At 41.7% G+C, this 17898-nt stretch overlaps 1 protein-coding gene across 7 annotated transcripts in view; it reads right to left on the bottom strand.

The window, feature by feature from the left end:
- Positions 1-17898, bottom strand: part of EFL1 (elongation factor like GTPase 1) — a 113437-nt gene that overhangs the window by 11278 nt on the left and 84261 nt on the right. For all 7 annotated transcript variants that reach the window (XM_014827774.3, XM_070494142.1, XM_044760276.2 and 4 more), the window contains 2 exons: positions 15114-15261; positions 6285-7246 (listed from right to left, as the gene is read on the bottom strand). In XM_014827774.3, coding sequence (XP_014683260.2) covers positions 6285-7246; positions 15114-15261 — 1110 coding nt within the window. The remainder of the gene's footprint in view (positions 1-6284; positions 7247-15113; positions 15262-17898) is intronic.

The raw sequence follows: 17898 nt of genomic DNA, 5'->3' as shown, positions 1-17898 counted from the left end.
TCCCACTTCTGGAACACCCTAACTGGCAGATAATTCCTGAGCCCCTTATCTGCTCCCCTGAAGTTTCTAACCGTTGGTTCTAGTTTTTGTCACATGGGACAAGGTTAGTCCCTCTTCCACAGATCAGCCTTTAGGCTATTCAAAGACAGCTGTGCAGCCTTCTCTGCTCCCATCTAAATACCTCCAATCTTTCTAGGACACGACCTTTCTTTCCTGTTCCATCCTGACAACTTTCCTATCTGAACTGCTATGATTTCCTTACATCTGTCTTGGAATGTGGTACCCAGAACTGAAAACAATACTGTAGGCACAGTCTGAAAAGCAGAACAATTATTATCTTTATCAATGATCTCCTTTAGGCTATAGATTATTTGCCTGAGATTTATACGAGGGGAAAAACACTCTAAAAGCTGACACCAGCAATCTTTATCTACTCTGCTACCTTACTCTAGGAAAAGTTTTAAGGTGGTTTATGGAAGTCAATACCAACAACGGGGTGGGGCGGCAGGAGGAACGAGTAAACGGAGGCACACGACTGAGGGGCCAGAGGCCAGCCGCCGACCGCCCTGGGGTGAGGCCAGCAGCTCCACCACCTCCTTCCCGCCAGCAGGCTTGGATCAATAACTGTAACCGAAACTGAATGTAATTAATCATGCAACTTTTAAGCCATTCAATTTTAATTCCACTAAAACTAAATCCTAAAACTGGGGTACAGTGATGGATCACCGAACAAAGGAAAACAGCTACAATACAACCTTCCAAATGCGCTGGGCTCTCCCGACAGGCGCTCCCAGCACTGGGATGCGTTCGGAGACCCTCAACCTGCTGCTGTTCCCTCAGAAATCGGTGTGCCCCGTCAACCAGCACTTCTGCTCCGTGGCCTCTGACTGTGAATGCTGGGTACCCCTCAACCGGCGTCTGTTCCACCATCACACCTCAGTCACGTGCAGCCGGCTGAGTAATAAATACTTTGATGGAACAAGGATAACTAGGTAAGGACCCAAATTTAACAAGACACAAGCTAGCACAGTAAACACAAGGTTTTACAGTTGGGTTCAACCAACCAGGTGTCCAGGATTAGAGAGAGAATGCCGACAGCAGTTCCTCTAAAACAAACTATGAATGAGTCTCCTTAGAGCTCAAAGCAGCCTCCAGCGTGTGGGACAGAAAAAGCCAATGTAGCACTTAGTTGCTGAACTCAAAATTATTCCATTAAAGCCCATTTCAAAGTACTATCACTTTCAAAAGACCCACCCTGTTTCAAATTTTGCTAATCCAAATTTCTTATAAAATTTCACTGGAAAACCATGTTTATTCACTAAATTCAACTGTATTTTACTTTCTAATTGTTTTACACAATTAAGCTTTGTCACCTTAACTCATCTCTCAAGAAGGAATCACAATGAGCATGGTGTGGCATATACCACTTAATACATTTTTGTTAAATTGAATTATGAAATGCTGATGAAATGTAAAAAGAACCCCAAGTGTAGAATAAGAAAAGGTTCTTAAAAGTAAACAACAAAACCTATTTAAGAATGTTTCTGATGCATTAAGGCACACACATTCTAACAATGCAAGCATTTACTCCTCTATATAAAAACAGAAGAACTACAGTAAGAGAAGCTGTGATTAAAACTCTGCCTAATACTGTCAAACAGAAAAAGATTTTTATATGTGAAGTTATTCCCAGAGACAAGAACAATGACGAGCAACAATAAAAAGAGTTAGTAGGTTAGAAGAAGAAATATGAAGAGACCATTTACTAGTCACATGACAATTAATTAAAAACACAAACCAATTCTGATGTCCATTTAAGGCACTTATCACGGGTGAAAAATAATGATAGAACCACACCTTTGGAAAGTCCATATTACAAGTAAAGAGCGTCATTTTCTTGGGATTATTTCCCCAGATAAAATGATTTTGAGAGGAGTATTTTTCTACAAAATTTCCCATTTTGACCATAAGCAATTCTATCCATATATATAATGATTTCTTGTAACAATCTGTGTAAAAAGAACTAAGTTTTAAAAAGAGACTAAGGGAATTCACTTTTGCTAAATAAAAAAGAACTTGTCTTTTCACTTGTCTTGTGCCGGCTCTTGGAGAATTAAAGTAACTATCAGCAGAGTCTGAAGTCTTCTTGGAAGATCGCCACCCAAGCAGGAAGCAAAAGGCCTTGGAGATATAAACGTCTCTTCACTTCTTTCAGTTGAAAGTGGTGATTTAGAAAGAAAGAGGAAAACACGAGAAGCAACCAGCTTCTACCCTGACGGATCCTGGGCACTAGAAATTGGCTGTCATCACCAGAGCCCCTCAAAGCAATGAGAACGAGCTCAGGGAGGAGATTTTCCAAGCTAAGCAAGAGGGCTTCAAACCAATTCAGGAAAACAGAATCCTAGACCAAATCTAAACATAGGCCCTCTGTAAGGCAGTGGTTGTGGCAGCCATCACACAACCACTGCATGGTCTCTGAGAAACGGGTTAAGATGGCTGCCCAGCGACAATGGCACAGAGACTGCACAGGAACGATCCACATGCACACAGCTGCCACCCCCAGGGGTCAAGGAGGCCCAGCACAGTGGGATCTGTACCTGGATAAGACAAGGCAAAGACATACCTTGCTCCTAAGAGAGAAGAGGACAAATAACCCTGAGGGTTAAGATATGCATCTCTTCCTAGAAAGCACCAGAGCTGAGTCTGACAGTGCCAGGATGAAAACAAAAGGACAGGATGACAAGCGCTGTTTCGAGGAACCGTCCTAGGGCTGCCTGGTCACATGCAGGGTCCAGGTGGTGATTTCTCAATAGAAATGAGAAAATGGGCCCAGAGGGTTGACTCAACAAAGGTGACTCAAGAGTCTGCTGGGAGTTTCCGTCTGATAATCACCAAGAGCTGATCCTGGCTTCACAGGTTGTGCTGAAAATTTGTCTTCTGAGAGAGCAAAGGACAAATGCCACCCCAAATGAATAACATAGGAAAGATGGCAATTTGGGGAGGAAATATGTGTTCCTTGGGACTCCAAGGGAGGGAAAGGATAGGCATAGATGTAGATGGACCCTGGACTTCAGGAGGGATCATTTCACATACATAAAGGAAAAGAAACAAAACCACCCCGGTTTTAGGATAACAAACCCTAAGATAAAATTCCTTTCGGGAATAACAGGAGTCTGAAACATCAATCATGAATTAACCCCATGAGAGAAAAAAGGAGGAGAGACACTCGCCCACCAAAATATGGCAGTAGCTTCACAATAAATCTATTGAGTCCTGGAAGGCACTCTGTTGTATCTTCCAACTCCCATTTTAAAAGGACACACACAGCAGACGGAAGAAGGGGATCCCAACTAAGGGTAGATCAACAGCATGTCCAGGATGTTAAAAACTAGAAGAAGCTAAGTCTACCAACATAACAGAGCTCACGACAACAAGAGAGTCTTTTCCTCTACTTTCGGAATAAGAATGAGACATACCTACTACAGTGAGAAGCCAGTGTAATGGTAACAGAACAGCAGGAAAGCAGGGTTGGTTCTCAGCACCCAGGTACCTGCGTTCTCTTCTGTAAGGACTGTAGCAGGCAGAACAAACACAGCAGACACTGAGTTCGAAATAGCTGAGAAGCGGATGAGCAAAGACCTGGCCTTCTTAAAGGAGCTCGTCTCCAGGACCAGAATTGTATCTCACGGTCCTAAACAAATTTGCCCTTTTGAGAAATTATGGGTAGCAGGGTAGCTGCCAAACTACACCTAAAAGGTAAATGATAAGTTTATTTTTTGAGGATAAAAACACTGGATTCCATAAGCTGCAGACTAGAAAGCCACTTGCTAATTTCCTGTAGAATTTTAAAAACACAATACAAAGATATGTACATACTTACATAAGCATGAGGTAAACCTCCGGAGATGACAAGGACTTTCTAAGACAAAATCCATCCACCTAAGCTTATTTCTTCTTCTAACGTGCTGGTTACGTCGATAGTTGGGAATGCTTTACACATAAAGGACCTTAACTTCATCAAAACATTCGATTCACTGCTTACTGAGTGTGACCAGAGAAGAAAAGTTCCCATGAAAAAAAGGGATCAGGGGCCGGCCCCGTGGCTGAGTGGTTAAGATCGCACGCTCCGCTTCAGCGGCCCAGGGTTTCACCGGTTCAAATCCTGGGCACGGACATGGCACCGCTCATCAGGCCATGCTGAGGCGGCATCCCACATGCCACAACTAGGAAGACCCACAACTAAAAATATACAACTATGTACCGGGGGGCTTTGGGGAGAAAAAGGAAAAATAAAAATCTTAAAGGAAAAATAAAAAAGGAATCAATGCATTAAGATCATGGTGTTGGGACTTCTTTCTCTCAGCATTAAAAAAAACAAAAAAGTTCCTTCACTATTGTTGTAATGTTTATTACATAATATATATATCCTAAGGAAAAAATTAACTGTTTAGGTCCAGTTTACTCATACACAAATATAGGAGTTCTGGTGGGCCTACATCATTTCAATCACTGAAATTTGGATTTGGCTTTTTGGTAAACAAAAGGGGAAGGCATAACTTATTTAAAAAAACAAATGGAGCTGATCCTGACTTTTCACAAGTCAATGACAAGATGCAGCGGCTAAACTGCATTAAAGAACGTGGTACCACGTTGGGGAGGTGACAGTGCGTCTGCGTCCTGCACTGGTCAGAGGACATCTGAGGCGCTGTGTTCAAATGCCGTTGCTTTACTCAAGTGGGAGGGTGACCAAATAAAGTGCGTCCAAAGGACAGCAACCGGAATGCGGGAAGGGCACAAAAAGTCCTATCATGAATAATAACTGAAGAATCTGGAGCGCTTTCTCCAGGATATAAGACTAGAAAAATAACGCTGTCCCCAAATATATAAAGTGCTGCTGCATGAGAGAGGGGCGAATGGTGGCACCATGGCTGGACACTGGTGGGCGACAAGACTCTTAGACTCTTGGCTCACCACAGGAAAGACACTGTCTAACTGTGGAGCTGGCTGTGGGTAAACAGAGGATTCAAACAGAGCAGGCATCCGTCGGGGTTGGAGAGAACGGAGCAGAGCTCTGAGTCTTCAAGGGTGTGAAGGAATCAAGATTCCCTGACTGTAATTCCACCTCTGCCTCCTTGAATTGAGAAGGTTCTCCTCTGGGAACGATCTAGACTGGTGCTCCTCAAACCAATGTATGAATTCCACGAGACGTGGACAGGCCTGCTGCATTCACACAAGGCTGAGCAACACTGCATGCACTCACAGACGTGACCCTCAGTGCACGCTGGCTGAAGGTAGCCCCACAGTAGCCAAGAGTGTGGAGCGCTCTCTCACCCAGCTGTTTCTGAGATGCTGCTGTGCACGCCCAACTAGTCTCAAGAAACCTTACTGTGAGGCAAATCTAAATTTCTTTTGGTAAGATAAAAAGACAATAATTTACATTTCTGGCTTTAGGAGTTAATCAGCAAAAGAACCTTACTAAAAAAAATGTAAAATAACCACATACTGACTTGAAGGACCGGAGTGCTTGAGAAAACCTAACAATTTGGTCCACTCTCATCCGGTGCTCGATTCCCCTTTCTACCCTCACCAGTGAAACCGTTCCATGATCTCAAGAGGGTGAGAACTATTGTGCGCCAGGCACCGTTCTAGGCCCTACATTGTGTTCTGAGGCTCATCTTCACAACCTCCAGACAATTATCTTCCTTTCTAGAGATGAAGAAAGTAAGTCTCAGGGAAGTAAACACCTGTCAAAGTCAAACGGCTACTAAGAGCCAGCGCCCCATCTCTCCTGAGATCCCCAAGGACCTTCCAACGACAGGAAAACCGGGAGTCAGATTTAATATAATGGTTAGCAATGAAAAAGGCCCCAAATAATTCTCTTCTTCAGAAAGGACCCAGAATTCCCAGAAGCCCTTTTGCGTCAGGAGCACGAGAGCGTCGCCTGGCTCTTGGATCCTGTTCAGGACAGATACGCCCACTCACTTGAGGAAAGAATGCTGTGCGGGTTTGGACGGTAACATAAGCAGACAGTTTAAACCTCATTTGGCAGAACTTTCATTACAGAAAAGGGTCTGTTTGTTGCAAAAGACAGGATCAATAGTAGTCAGATGCCCCCCACCCCTCAGGATTTTAATACTTAAGGCCTCTGGGCTTTCAAAGATCTTAGTTCCTTAGTAAATTAGATGATATAGCTTCTGCAAAAAAAAGGCCACAGGAGTTTCAGTTTTTGCCCTAGGACTCCGTTGCTGGGACGCGGTCTCACTGCCGGTCCCCTCCCTCCTTACCGAGCACATCACCGGTGGCCATGATGTCGCAGGTATACATGGCCGCCATGAGACGCTGTGGCTTCACCTGCAGGGCGTAGCGACACGCTTCCTTCATGGCGGCGATCAGCTGTCCCGAGAAGGGTCCGTAGCAGTCAGCGAGGGCAGGCTCTCCCTTCGGGGGAGCCCTCTTCTCAAGGGGCTCTGAGCAGCCACTTTGTGGCTGTTGGTTTTCACCTTCCCCCTGTCCCTCTTGCTCCAGATCACTTTGCTCTTGAGTCCGCTTATCACTTGCTCCTTGTTCCTCAAATTTACTCAGGTCCCATTTTTCCAGAACAAAACAGACGCCCATGAGAGGCTCCTCACACATGGGGCCAGAGAGCGTTGCCAGCTGGAAGCCACTCACGATGCTATTGCCCAAATCTCGGTATCTACTGGCTTCTTTTGAAGCCTTGCCAGCTGCGCCTGTCCAGACTGAGCTCTGAAAGTCTTCACTTTTATTTACTAATATGTTTGGCCCACATTTTCTTGGGCCAAATGACCAGATTCGGTCAACAGTGTTCCTCCACTTTCTTCCTGTTAGATGCTGCTCTAGTTTTCCTTTGAATTCCCAAATTTTCTCTTGGATCTTCTGGTGAATCATGCGAGTATTTTTACCCTCATTCAAAGACGATGTCAACTGCTCCATAGAACGAATCAAATCACTATTTTCTTCCAGAATCTGCGTGACTTCTTCTGGAAGGGGCACAGCTCGAACGTGGAGTGTGGCGAGCTTATTGGGAGTTGTGATGGTGACCAGTCCATCAGAGTCGACTAGGACTCCTTCAGGAATCTTGCTTTGATCTTCTTTTGTTTGGTGTATGACCGCAACTTTCTGTTGTCTGCCTATTTCTTCATTGACCATGTCAACTTTTGGGGGTTTTGTGATTGTTTCTCTGAATGGAATAATGGGTTCAGATACACTGATTTGAATCTTTGCAAACCTACAGACAAATTCAAGAGAAATAACAGAAGGTTATAATCAAAATGGCATCAGAACTCCCAGATAGAAATATTACGCAATGAAGATTCTGCAAAAACACAGAAATGTAAAAATTATTTTACTATGAAAGATCAGTAATTTACATTATATCAGAATTCAAAAACTGCTTCCATTCCAGATTTAGAAGACTACTGCTAATGGGAACATACCTTCAGGGAGCTCTTTGCATGTGTTAGAATTTCACTGCTTTGTTCATTCTCAAAATAAATAAACCACGCTTTTAGATAAGAATGTTTTCAATGGAAAATAAATGTTTTAGTAAAATTTGACATATCAATTTCTTTAAAATAATATTTGCTGATTTAAGAGTCTGGAGAAGAAAAGCTCAATGACTGTAACTCTAAACAGACGAAGAATCACAGAACTTCAGGACATCCAGGCAAACCCTGATGTGTGTCCGGCTTGGGTAACGAGGCTCACAGCAAGGCCCGGCGACCCGGGAGTTTGTCCAGACCAGCACCTTCCAAAAGAACTTTCCGCACTGACGAAGATATTCACCTCAAACGTGACTACTGAGCATTTGAAATGTGGCTAGTACAACTGGGGAAATAAAATTTTACCTTTAATTAAATTTAAACGGCCACACATAGCTACTGAACATTTGAAATGTGGCTAGTGTGGCTGAGGAACTAAATTTTTAATTTTACTCAACTTTAATTTAGTTTTAAACAGCCACATGTGGCTAGTGGCTCCCGTAATGGAGGGCACAGGTCTTGAACCTCAGTCTGGCCTCTGTTTCACATGCTCTCAAGTTTAGTTTCATACTCATTTTCTTCCAAATGAGCTATTAGCTCACAGAGGGCAGATTCTGCAAACTGGCATGGATTGATTCTGATGACAATGACACCATGCAATCTTTTTTTCTTATTGTCTGCCTACCTCATTCCCAGGTAATACTAAAGCTGGGTCTCGTCTGTGTCTGCTACTGGCATTGTGGAACATTTACGTATGTATAAATGTTCGTACATGTATGTATGTACACACATATACTGTATCTGTGTGTGTACATGTGTATGTTATATGAAGTTTTGGGATCCTGGAACAATGCTTTTCCCTGGGAAAAGTTATTCAATAAGGGAACCAAATACTAAAAGTAAAAGTTTTTGAAATACTTACATTTAATTCTAGATTTTTTTCTGCTTTCTACATTTTGTGGGTGTGGGGTGGCTATTTGGTTTACCTGATTTTATACTTGTTGATAAATTTGAAAACTCAATAAATGGATGGTTTTCTAAAAATACTATGTACCAAAATTGATTTTAGAATATAGAACCTAAACAGATCACAATGTGTGGAAAAAGATAAAAATGTTGTGGGGAAAAAATTCCTTCCAAGAAAGGTTTTGGTTTGCCAATGAATTTGCTCACTTTCAAGGACTGGCTTACTTCAGGGCTACACATAGCTGCAGAATATACAATAAGATGGATGTCTACCTGACATTTTATTATTTTACAATTACTTTGATACTCAAACCTGAGAAAAACAGCATACATGGACAAAACTGTAATTCAATTTTACCTAAGAATTCAGATATAAAGACCTACGATAAAATAATGAAAAAAGTAAATATGTGTGTATTTTTTATTAACCACTTATTACATATGAAGCGTTGTGCTACATGTTTTACACATATTATTTCTTTAGCAGGTACATTATTATCCTCACTCTGCTGAGGAGAAAACCAGGTGAGAAAGATCAAGTAACTTCTCCAAAGTCACAGAGCTAGCAAGTGGAGAAGCTAGAATTCAAGCCTCAGTCTGACCTCAGAATCCATGCTCTTACCCATTATGCTACACTGAAAAATCAAATTAAACATATTAAAGGAATAATTTACCACAACACCAAGTAGCTTTTATCACAGGTTATAAAAATTGATTTGTATTAGGAGATGTCTTAAAATAACATATCGCATTTAAAAATGTCAAAGTAATCTATGTTATCATCTTTAAAAATGCTAAATTGAGAGGCTGGCCCAGTGGTGTAGTGGTTAGGTTCATGTGTTCCACTTTGGCAGCCTGGGGTTCATTGGTTTGGATCCTGGGCGCAGATCGACACGCTGCTCATCAGGCTGTGTTGTGGGAGCATCCCACAGAGAAGAACTAGAATGACCTACAACTAGGATATACAACTACGTACTGCAGGCTTGGGGAGGGGAAAAAAACCAGGAAGATTGGCAACAGATGTTAGCTCAGGGCCAATCTTCCTCACCAAGAAAAAAAGAGCTAAATTGACATTCAACAAAATTTAATATCCATTCCTGATTTTTAAAAAAGAAAAGTACTTGAAATCTTAGGAATAGGAAAATATCTTTAAAATTATCATTAAAAAAAAAATGTTCATATACTTAGAACATTCAAGAAAACCAACTGCACAGCTATTGAAACCATGAGAGTGAACACATCTATGACACTGTCCTCTTTTCATTGCATTTTAAGGTCAAAGGGCTTTCAGTCCTATTAGTCCTTCAAATTTCTGAGGTTCCCAAGAAGTCTCCTGTAGCAATCACTGATAAGATTAATTAAAACCACTCCTCCCGTGGAAGTGTGCATGGCATGACACCCGCCAAGTGCCTCAGGGCCAAGGTCCTTCCAATCCTGGCGCTGTAGAGCCCATCAGGACTTCAGGAAGAAGGCAGCAGGCTCAGACCACACTGGCTTGTCCTGTGGCCTCCTGCCATCTGGAGATTTGGATGCTGACAACTCTGACAGGTTCTAGGGCCTGGTCTCCCATTCCTGTACGTAATACATCCTGAAAATGTCTGCAGAAGCTGAACAAAAGCTTATATATTAAAGGCAGGTTCTGTCCTACGAGATCTAAAAAACTCTAGAATTTTATACCTGTTCTTAATGTAAGCATAACTGTGAAATTTAAGTGTCACATAGACCAGTAAACAAAAGCCCACTGACCTATGGTTCACCACAAAGCCAATGGCCATGTGAGCCGCCGCCACCCGAGTTGAGAAACAGCCTTGCCGTACCTCAGAAGGACCATCAAGCCTGCTTCCAGTCCCAGAGGGCAATTGCTATCCTGACTGTTACTGTCACCCCCTTTTTTGAATTCTTTTTACCACCTAAACATGTCACCCCTATCTCTACAGTTCATCCTGGCCTGCTGTTTGGACGTCGTATAAACAAAATCAAACAATTTTTCTTCAGTTGGCTTCTTCTGCTCAACAAGACGCTGAGAGTCAGCCACGTTTGCAGAGCTGGCTTGTTCACTGAGGCAATGCTGTACAAGTCCATGGCATGATCATATCATAAGTTATTTATTTACCTATTTTGTGGCTTGAGTTGTTTCCAGTTTGGGGCTATTAAAATTGCTGTGTCCATGAATATTCCTGATGCACATTTGTCCAGCTTTGTGTTAAGCACACATGGAGCAGAAATGGCAGATCTGCCACCAGAAGTGCCCATCCCCCCAGCAGAGGACACTGGACAACACTGCAAAGCAGCTGCGTGGCTACCACTCCACTCGCCGTGCAGGCAAGTCCTACTGCTCCACGTCTTTGCCACCCTTTGATATTGTGGCTTTTGAAAATTTCAGCCACTCTGGTGGGTATGCAGAGGCACCTCACTTTGGCTTTAATTTGCATTTCATTAATTACTAATTACTAATACCTTAATACTAAATACTAATAATAATTACTAAATACTAATAATAATTACTAATAACAATTACTAATAACTACTAATAAGTTCAATATCTTTTCATATGCTTAATGTCTTTAGACTTCTCTTTTGTGAAGACCTGTTCCAGTCTTGGTCCCCTTTTCTAGGGGATTGTCACCTTCCCCACTTAGTTGTAGGAATTCTTTATATACAGGGGCTGTATGCTCCTTGTCTAGAGTGTGCATCACAGAGGTCTTCTCTAACCCTGTGGCTTACTTTCTTACTCTTTTAAGTGTCTTCTGATGGTTAAACCTTTACTTTGTCACTGATGCTTTATTTTAAGAAGCTTTTCCCTATCCCGAGGTCTTGAAGATACTCTCCTACACTATCTTTCAGGCACTTCATAGTTTTGCCTTTTACACCTTAATCCACAGTCCACCTGGATCTGTACGGCACGAGGGGAGGTCAGGTTGCATTTTTTCTACATGGATATGCAACTGGCCAGCACCATTTGTTGGAAAGTCCACCCTTTCCACGTTACTCCGCAGGACTCTCTATGCCAGCTCACTGATCTGTCTGTCCGTGTGTCACCATCACATAATTAACCACTGTACCTTTAAATAAGTTTTGATTTCCAGTACAGTAAGAACTTCCATCTTGTTTTTAAAAGATTTTGGCTATTATTGGCCCTTTGCATTTCCACACAAATTTTAGAATCAACTTGTCAAGTTCCCAAAACAAATAAACATAAAGTTAACGAGATTTTTTCTGGGATTGCTTTGAATGCAGAATCAGTTTGGGGAAAACTGACATCATTATAATAATGAGTTTTTCAAATTATGAAGATGGTATATACCTTTTTTATATTTCATAGTTTTTGCTTAGAGGGCCTATAAATATGAATGCATTTTTAGTCCTAGGTATTTGATATTTTTGTTGTTACTGTAAACGGTAACCTTAAAATAATTTTCATTTTGTTTATTAGTGATATATAAAGATACAATAGATTCTGCGCATTAATCCTGAATATGGCGACCTTGCTGCATTTACTTACAAATCCCAGTGTCTATAGATCTCTTTGCATTATTAGTTACATAATCATATCATCTGCAACTGACGACAGTTTTAATTTTTCCTTTTCAATTCTTATATCTTCTATTTTTTATTCTTTATAATGCTGCCCAAGATCTACAGTACAATGTTAAATAAAACTTGTAAGAGGGGTACCCTTGTCTTATTTTTGATCTCAAAGGAAAGCTTTCAAAAAGTTTATCAGTACGTGTTTGCCATAGCTATTCTGAAGATACTGATATCAATATAAGGAAATCTCCTTCTATTCCCAGATGGCTAAGAACTGTGATCATCCATGGAGCTGCATTTTATAAATGCTTTTTCCTTTGTCTAGCGAGGTGATTTCTCTCCTTTTTTCTATTAATCTGGTAAATTTACACTGATTGCTATTTTTAATGTTACTCCAACACTGAGTTCCTTCGATAGTTACAGGACTATCAGGTCTTCTATTTCTTCTTAAGTCAGATTTTTCCAGGAATTTCCTCATTTCCTTTAAAATGTATTGGTATGGAACTGCTGGTAATCTTCTCTCACGTTTCCTGGCCCAGGAGAAGCTGCCCCGAACCCAGCACATCAGGGGCCCTACACTCTACGTGACACTGGGACTTGAGGTGCAGTGGCCTTTGGTCAGCACCACTTGACTCCGCTCCCTCTGGCTTCCAGAACAGCACAGCATAAAGTAAGGCCTGACGGGCCTGCGGAACTGTCCGCTACCCTCCCCGCTCAGTCTAGCTGACTTCCTGCTGACTGCCCAGACGAGGGGAACAGGGAGATTTCTCCCTACCTGGGCTCTGGGTGACCTCGCTGAGTTCTGACAGAATCCTGAGCTGAGGTTATTCTCCATCACACCAGGCCACAGAGCAAAGGAAACTGGTTTTTTGTTTCATTTGCTCTTGGAGGGAGGTGTTACCACTTTCAGAAATTGGAATGTTGAGGAAAAGCAGTTAACAAATACTTCAGAATTCGTGAAGTATCTTATTAAGGCAGTATAAATTTCTTGAAAAGCAGGTGTGTTATTGCTTTTACTGTCCTCAATCTATGTCTAAATTATTTTTAGGTATTTGGATATGGATATTTTCTGAAAAAGGTTTACATAGAGTGGTTTCCAGAATAAATTGATTTATTAAAATATTTTAACGCCATGTTAAGGGCACGCATTTCTGGAAAACTAATTTCTCTTATTATATAGCTTTTTTCTCCTGATACTAAAAAGCACTCATAATAAAAACCATGAGATAAACATGAAAAAAGACTAAACAAAGATACAGATAAGTAATTCAATTAAAATTAGTTTTTAGGTTTAAGGGGGAAGATTATTTGAAACATAATTCTAAGTACCAAAAAGTATTATTTTCAAAGTGGAGTTAACGGCCTGAGAAACGTGAGGTTATTTAACATGGATTTTAATTTGGTAGCAAAGAGTGTGAAAAGAGAGAAAGTAATTTAGCTCAAAGACCTCAAAAAATAACATTTCAATCGTTTTTTTAAAAACTCTGAGAATTAGGTTATTTTATACATTATGTCTTACAATTTATCCAATTAGCATTATTCTCTAAGCAACAGCAGAACCTTCAGAAATTCCTAGAAAACGGCAACAAGCGTGACAGACACAGAAGGCCCACCTCCAAGTCTATACTAACTTCAGCTATAAAACACGCCAAGAGGAAAAGCCACAGCACCGTTTCACCCCGAAGAACAGAAAAAAGCACCTCCCGACGTGGCGGGAGTTTCTACAAACCCTGAACGGAGGCGCCGCAGCAGCTCCTCCTGCCCAGTCTAGGCAGCCTCGTGGGCAGAGTTGTGACAGGACTGTTACTACGACTACGAAGTACTGTTACTACTACTACTACCAACTTCACTGGGTTGTTACAAGGATTAAATGAGACAAATAGTGTTTAACACAGTGACTGGCATGTAATATCTAGTACAGAATTATGTTGATCGTTTATAATTATTATTTTAGCTACGATTATTATAGTCCCAGAAAATTTAAAAATAAAGGGAAGGAAGGACATTACAGGGCAGTTCATCCAACAACAAAAACACATGGCCAATAAACACATAATTAAAAAGTTTCAATATCATCAGTAAGTACAGAAAATGTATATTAACAATGAATACCTTTTGTCTTCCAGATTGATAAAGTTTTAAAAAAATGATAATATATAGAATTGGTGAAGGCTGGGAAAACACTTTCAAATACTTCTTGCTAGTTACAGTGTAAACTGGAAGAGTCTTTTTTTGTTTTTTTTCCCTGCTTTATCTCCCCAAACCCCCCCCGTACACAGCTGTATATCTTAGTTGCAGGTCCTTCTAGTTGTGGGATGTGGGACACCGCCTCAATGTGGCCTGACGGGCAGTGCCATGTCCGCGCCCAGAATCTGACCCCTGGGCCTCTGCAGCAGATCGCGCAAACTTAACCACTCGGCCACAGAGCCAGCCCGTGGAAGAGTCTTTCTTATGCCAGCAATATATGCCACCTTTTGAGCCAGCAACAATACCTGTAGGAGTTTATCCTAACCAATTACTCAGAGCTGTGCTTAAAGACCTTGCATCAAAGAGACCAGGCATTTATGAAGCCGAGTGTAATGGTGGCTGTCTCTGCAGGTAACCGAATGATTCTTTGTTTTCTTCTGTATTTTCCTAATTGCTACAATAAACATACATTGCCTTCGGAACAAAGAGGAAAAATGTTATTTACAAAAAGTGATTTGGGATACCTGCTTTACGGCACTTACATATCACCATGATGGAGAAATATAAACACTGTAGAGACCACATTCATCACCAAAGAAGTCTGTCCAAATCACCGCCTAAGTTTACAAAACATGATGCTATTTTCTTGTCCTGATATACTGTGCGTGTGTGTATATACTTAAAGTAAAATGAAAATATTTTATGACTCAAGCTAAAAACGCAAAATTATTCAAACAGAAGTGAATGCTATTTGTGAGTTATTAGAAATTAAACCTATGATCCAACAACATGATAACAGCTCCTGTTGGAGCTGAGGACATTTCCTTTTTCTACAGAAACAAACCATATTCTAAGTTCAACCAGTTTAGGAAACACTAACCACAGCCCACTGATCTGGGACCTATCACTTCCCCATCTCCATCGCCTCCTAACCTTTCTTTTAAATCATCCAGGCATCGCTGAAGATGGACTTCCCCTGCTGTGACCAAGACGTGTTCTCCTGTCTCCTGAATTAAAACCTGGACGCAGGGATCCGCTTGGTTTAACAGCTTCATTCCTCTGACGAGCTGAGGCATTTCACCTAGGTTAACAAAATGAAATACTGATTAAATACAATCTAAAGATGATGTCTATGGCCAGTGAAGGGAAAAGTACAATAAAATCAACTCTTAAAATAATGGCTTATTTTTCTTCCAAATAATTCAGCGACACGAAGCAAACTACCTTCTAGTAATTTATTTGTACAGAGAGCTAACATGAGACACTTACAAGCTTATCCTCAAGACCCCAAAGCTGATCTATAGCACTTCTTCAAATACTCAGCAAATATATAAACTGCCATCATCATACTTGTGACTCCACCTCAATCTTATTACAAATGTACATACTATATACCTAGAAATGTAACAGAACTCTTCCCCAAACAGAACCTATACAATTAACAAACAAGCAAGAGCAGCGTTTAATATGATACTCAATTCAAGAAACTGAACCAGAGCCTCACGTTTAAACTGATTATTTATGAAACTGCTTGACAGAACTGCGAGCTTGAGAGGAACGCTGCCCTTGGGTGACAGCTGGACCACATGACCAGCTGCTCCCGCAGGAGCCACGGCACCTCTGCATCCCATTTTGCAGGGGCTCTTGGAATATCACAGCTGTTGCCCTACAGGTCATGGGAGTTGAGGGCATGGATGGGTGTGGCTGCTTTTTCACCCCTTTCCATAGACTCTGTGGCCACTATTCACTCCAACAGGTCAGAGGAATCCTCTTGTGTCGACCTAGCAGAGACCTTAGCTTTGAAGGCATTTTTACGCAGTCTTGTTTCACTTCCACACTGGAAGGAGGACTCAGCAATTCCCCCATGCCTGGTTTTCAAGATGCCAAACAAACAAAACCACAGGAGCTTTCTGCAATCAGGGGTTGTCAATATATGTTATAAAAGTTGATTATCCATATCTCTTCCATGACCAGTTATTTTTTCACAGTACGTATTTTTTGAAATGAAGCTTTTCTAACGATAACAAACACTTTATAGTGCTAACAATATGACAGACAAGCACTTTACATATATGAACTCATTAACTAAGAGACATGGATGATTACTGTTCTCATTTACAGATGAGGAAACAGGTATAGAGAAGCTAAGGAGCTTGTGCTCATGGCCACAGTCACTAGATTTGAAGCCTGCAGGCAGACAACCACAGCGCCCTCACTCTGTGATGGTCTCAGCACCCTCACAGATCAGCAGCAGGAGCCACGTGTGGGATGCACAGAAGCCTGAGGGAAGACTGCGAGTGGGGCTTCACTCCGTGTGGGGCTGAGAGGAGCATCAGTATGAGAAAGAAAAGAGGACCTGGGGACACATGTTCTGTTCAGAAATAAACAATGCATCTGCCCAGTGCTTCCTGGGGGCAGTATTACTGGAAAGTCTAGGAACAAGAGGGTGGGACATCCCAACAGCCATCAGACACGTAACCCATGGGGAGGAGCTACAGCCCCAAAGTAAGGATGGGCACAGGAAGCAGGGCGAAGAGCAGACAGACAGTCATGTCTGAGGGCTCACAGGAGTGAGGAAAGCACGAAGACAAGTATTCCCAGGCGCCCCACATGTAAAACAAGATGTCGACACTGCAATGACACCAAGAAGACAAACAATGAGGTTAAAATGCAGACCCAGAAATGCAGAATGGGGTACCTCAGTGACACAGTCAAGAACATGCAGGGTAAATGCAGCAAAAATATACCTAACGGGAAAAAGGAGCAACAGTTCTTTTAAAATTATGAAGAAAATTGAGTGCCCCTTCTAATCATTTTAGTTTACTTTTTACAAAGTTCAGACAAATCTAACGATACACATAAGAAGAAATAAACTTTGGCATCTGGATGAATAACCCTAAACAGTCCTACTTGCTGGATACTTCATTTATGGAAAGGAAGCTGGTCTTACTGAGCATCCGTCTGGCACAGGCAGTGCGCAGGGCACCGGCACCCCTGGCCTCACACAGCCGGGGCAGGGTCGCTGCCGTTTGGGGCCAGGCTTGCTTGGTTGGATAACAGCATAGAACAGCACACAACCGTCACACAGACTTTAAAAACTTATAAATTTCTAGTAAAACATTATGGGTTAAACTCTCAATTATTTCTTTAATCTCTATTTAAAACATTTAGATATAAATGGAACAGAAAAAAATTAAGTAAGAAATAAGATATAAAAAAATACCAGAAACACCTAAGAATAAACCACCATTGCCAGACTCAAATGTCGCAACTTAAATAAAAGTGAGTGTCCTTGTGTTGTATGTGCTCCTTAGGGCTGGAGGCAGTTGACAATGGCCAGAGCCAGCCCAGCAGGTAGAAGACAAGAGCAAACAATAAAGAGCCAGGATCTACTGATCGGTGGTTACCAGGGAAAAGGGGGGGTGGGGGGAGGGCACAAAGGGGGAAGTGGTGTACCCACAACATGACTAACAAAAATGTACAACTGAAATCTCACAAGGTTGTAATCTATCATAACATTAATAAAAGAGCCAGGATCTGGACAAGCCCAGAGAAGAAGCAGGTATTACAGAGGATGGCATCAATCCATGCAGCAACCACGGCCCTGTCAGCCCCAATGACAGCCCAGCAAGAGCGTCTCTGAGGCCCAAGGCAGACAGATGGTTATTTGCTAAGACTGGGCCCAGAGGTCAGAAGCAGTCCTCCAAGCATCTGCTCT

This window comes from Equus asinus, chromosome 2 (assembly GCF_041296235.1).
Source record: "Equus asinus isolate D_3611 breed Donkey chromosome 2, EquAss-T2T_v2, whole genome shotgun sequence".
In the NCBI taxonomy this organism is placed as follows: domain Eukaryota; kingdom Metazoa; phylum Chordata; class Mammalia; order Perissodactyla; family Equidae; genus Equus; species Equus asinus.
Note: the sequence above shows the minus strand (reverse complement) of the source record. Positions and strands in the feature narration are given on the sequence as shown.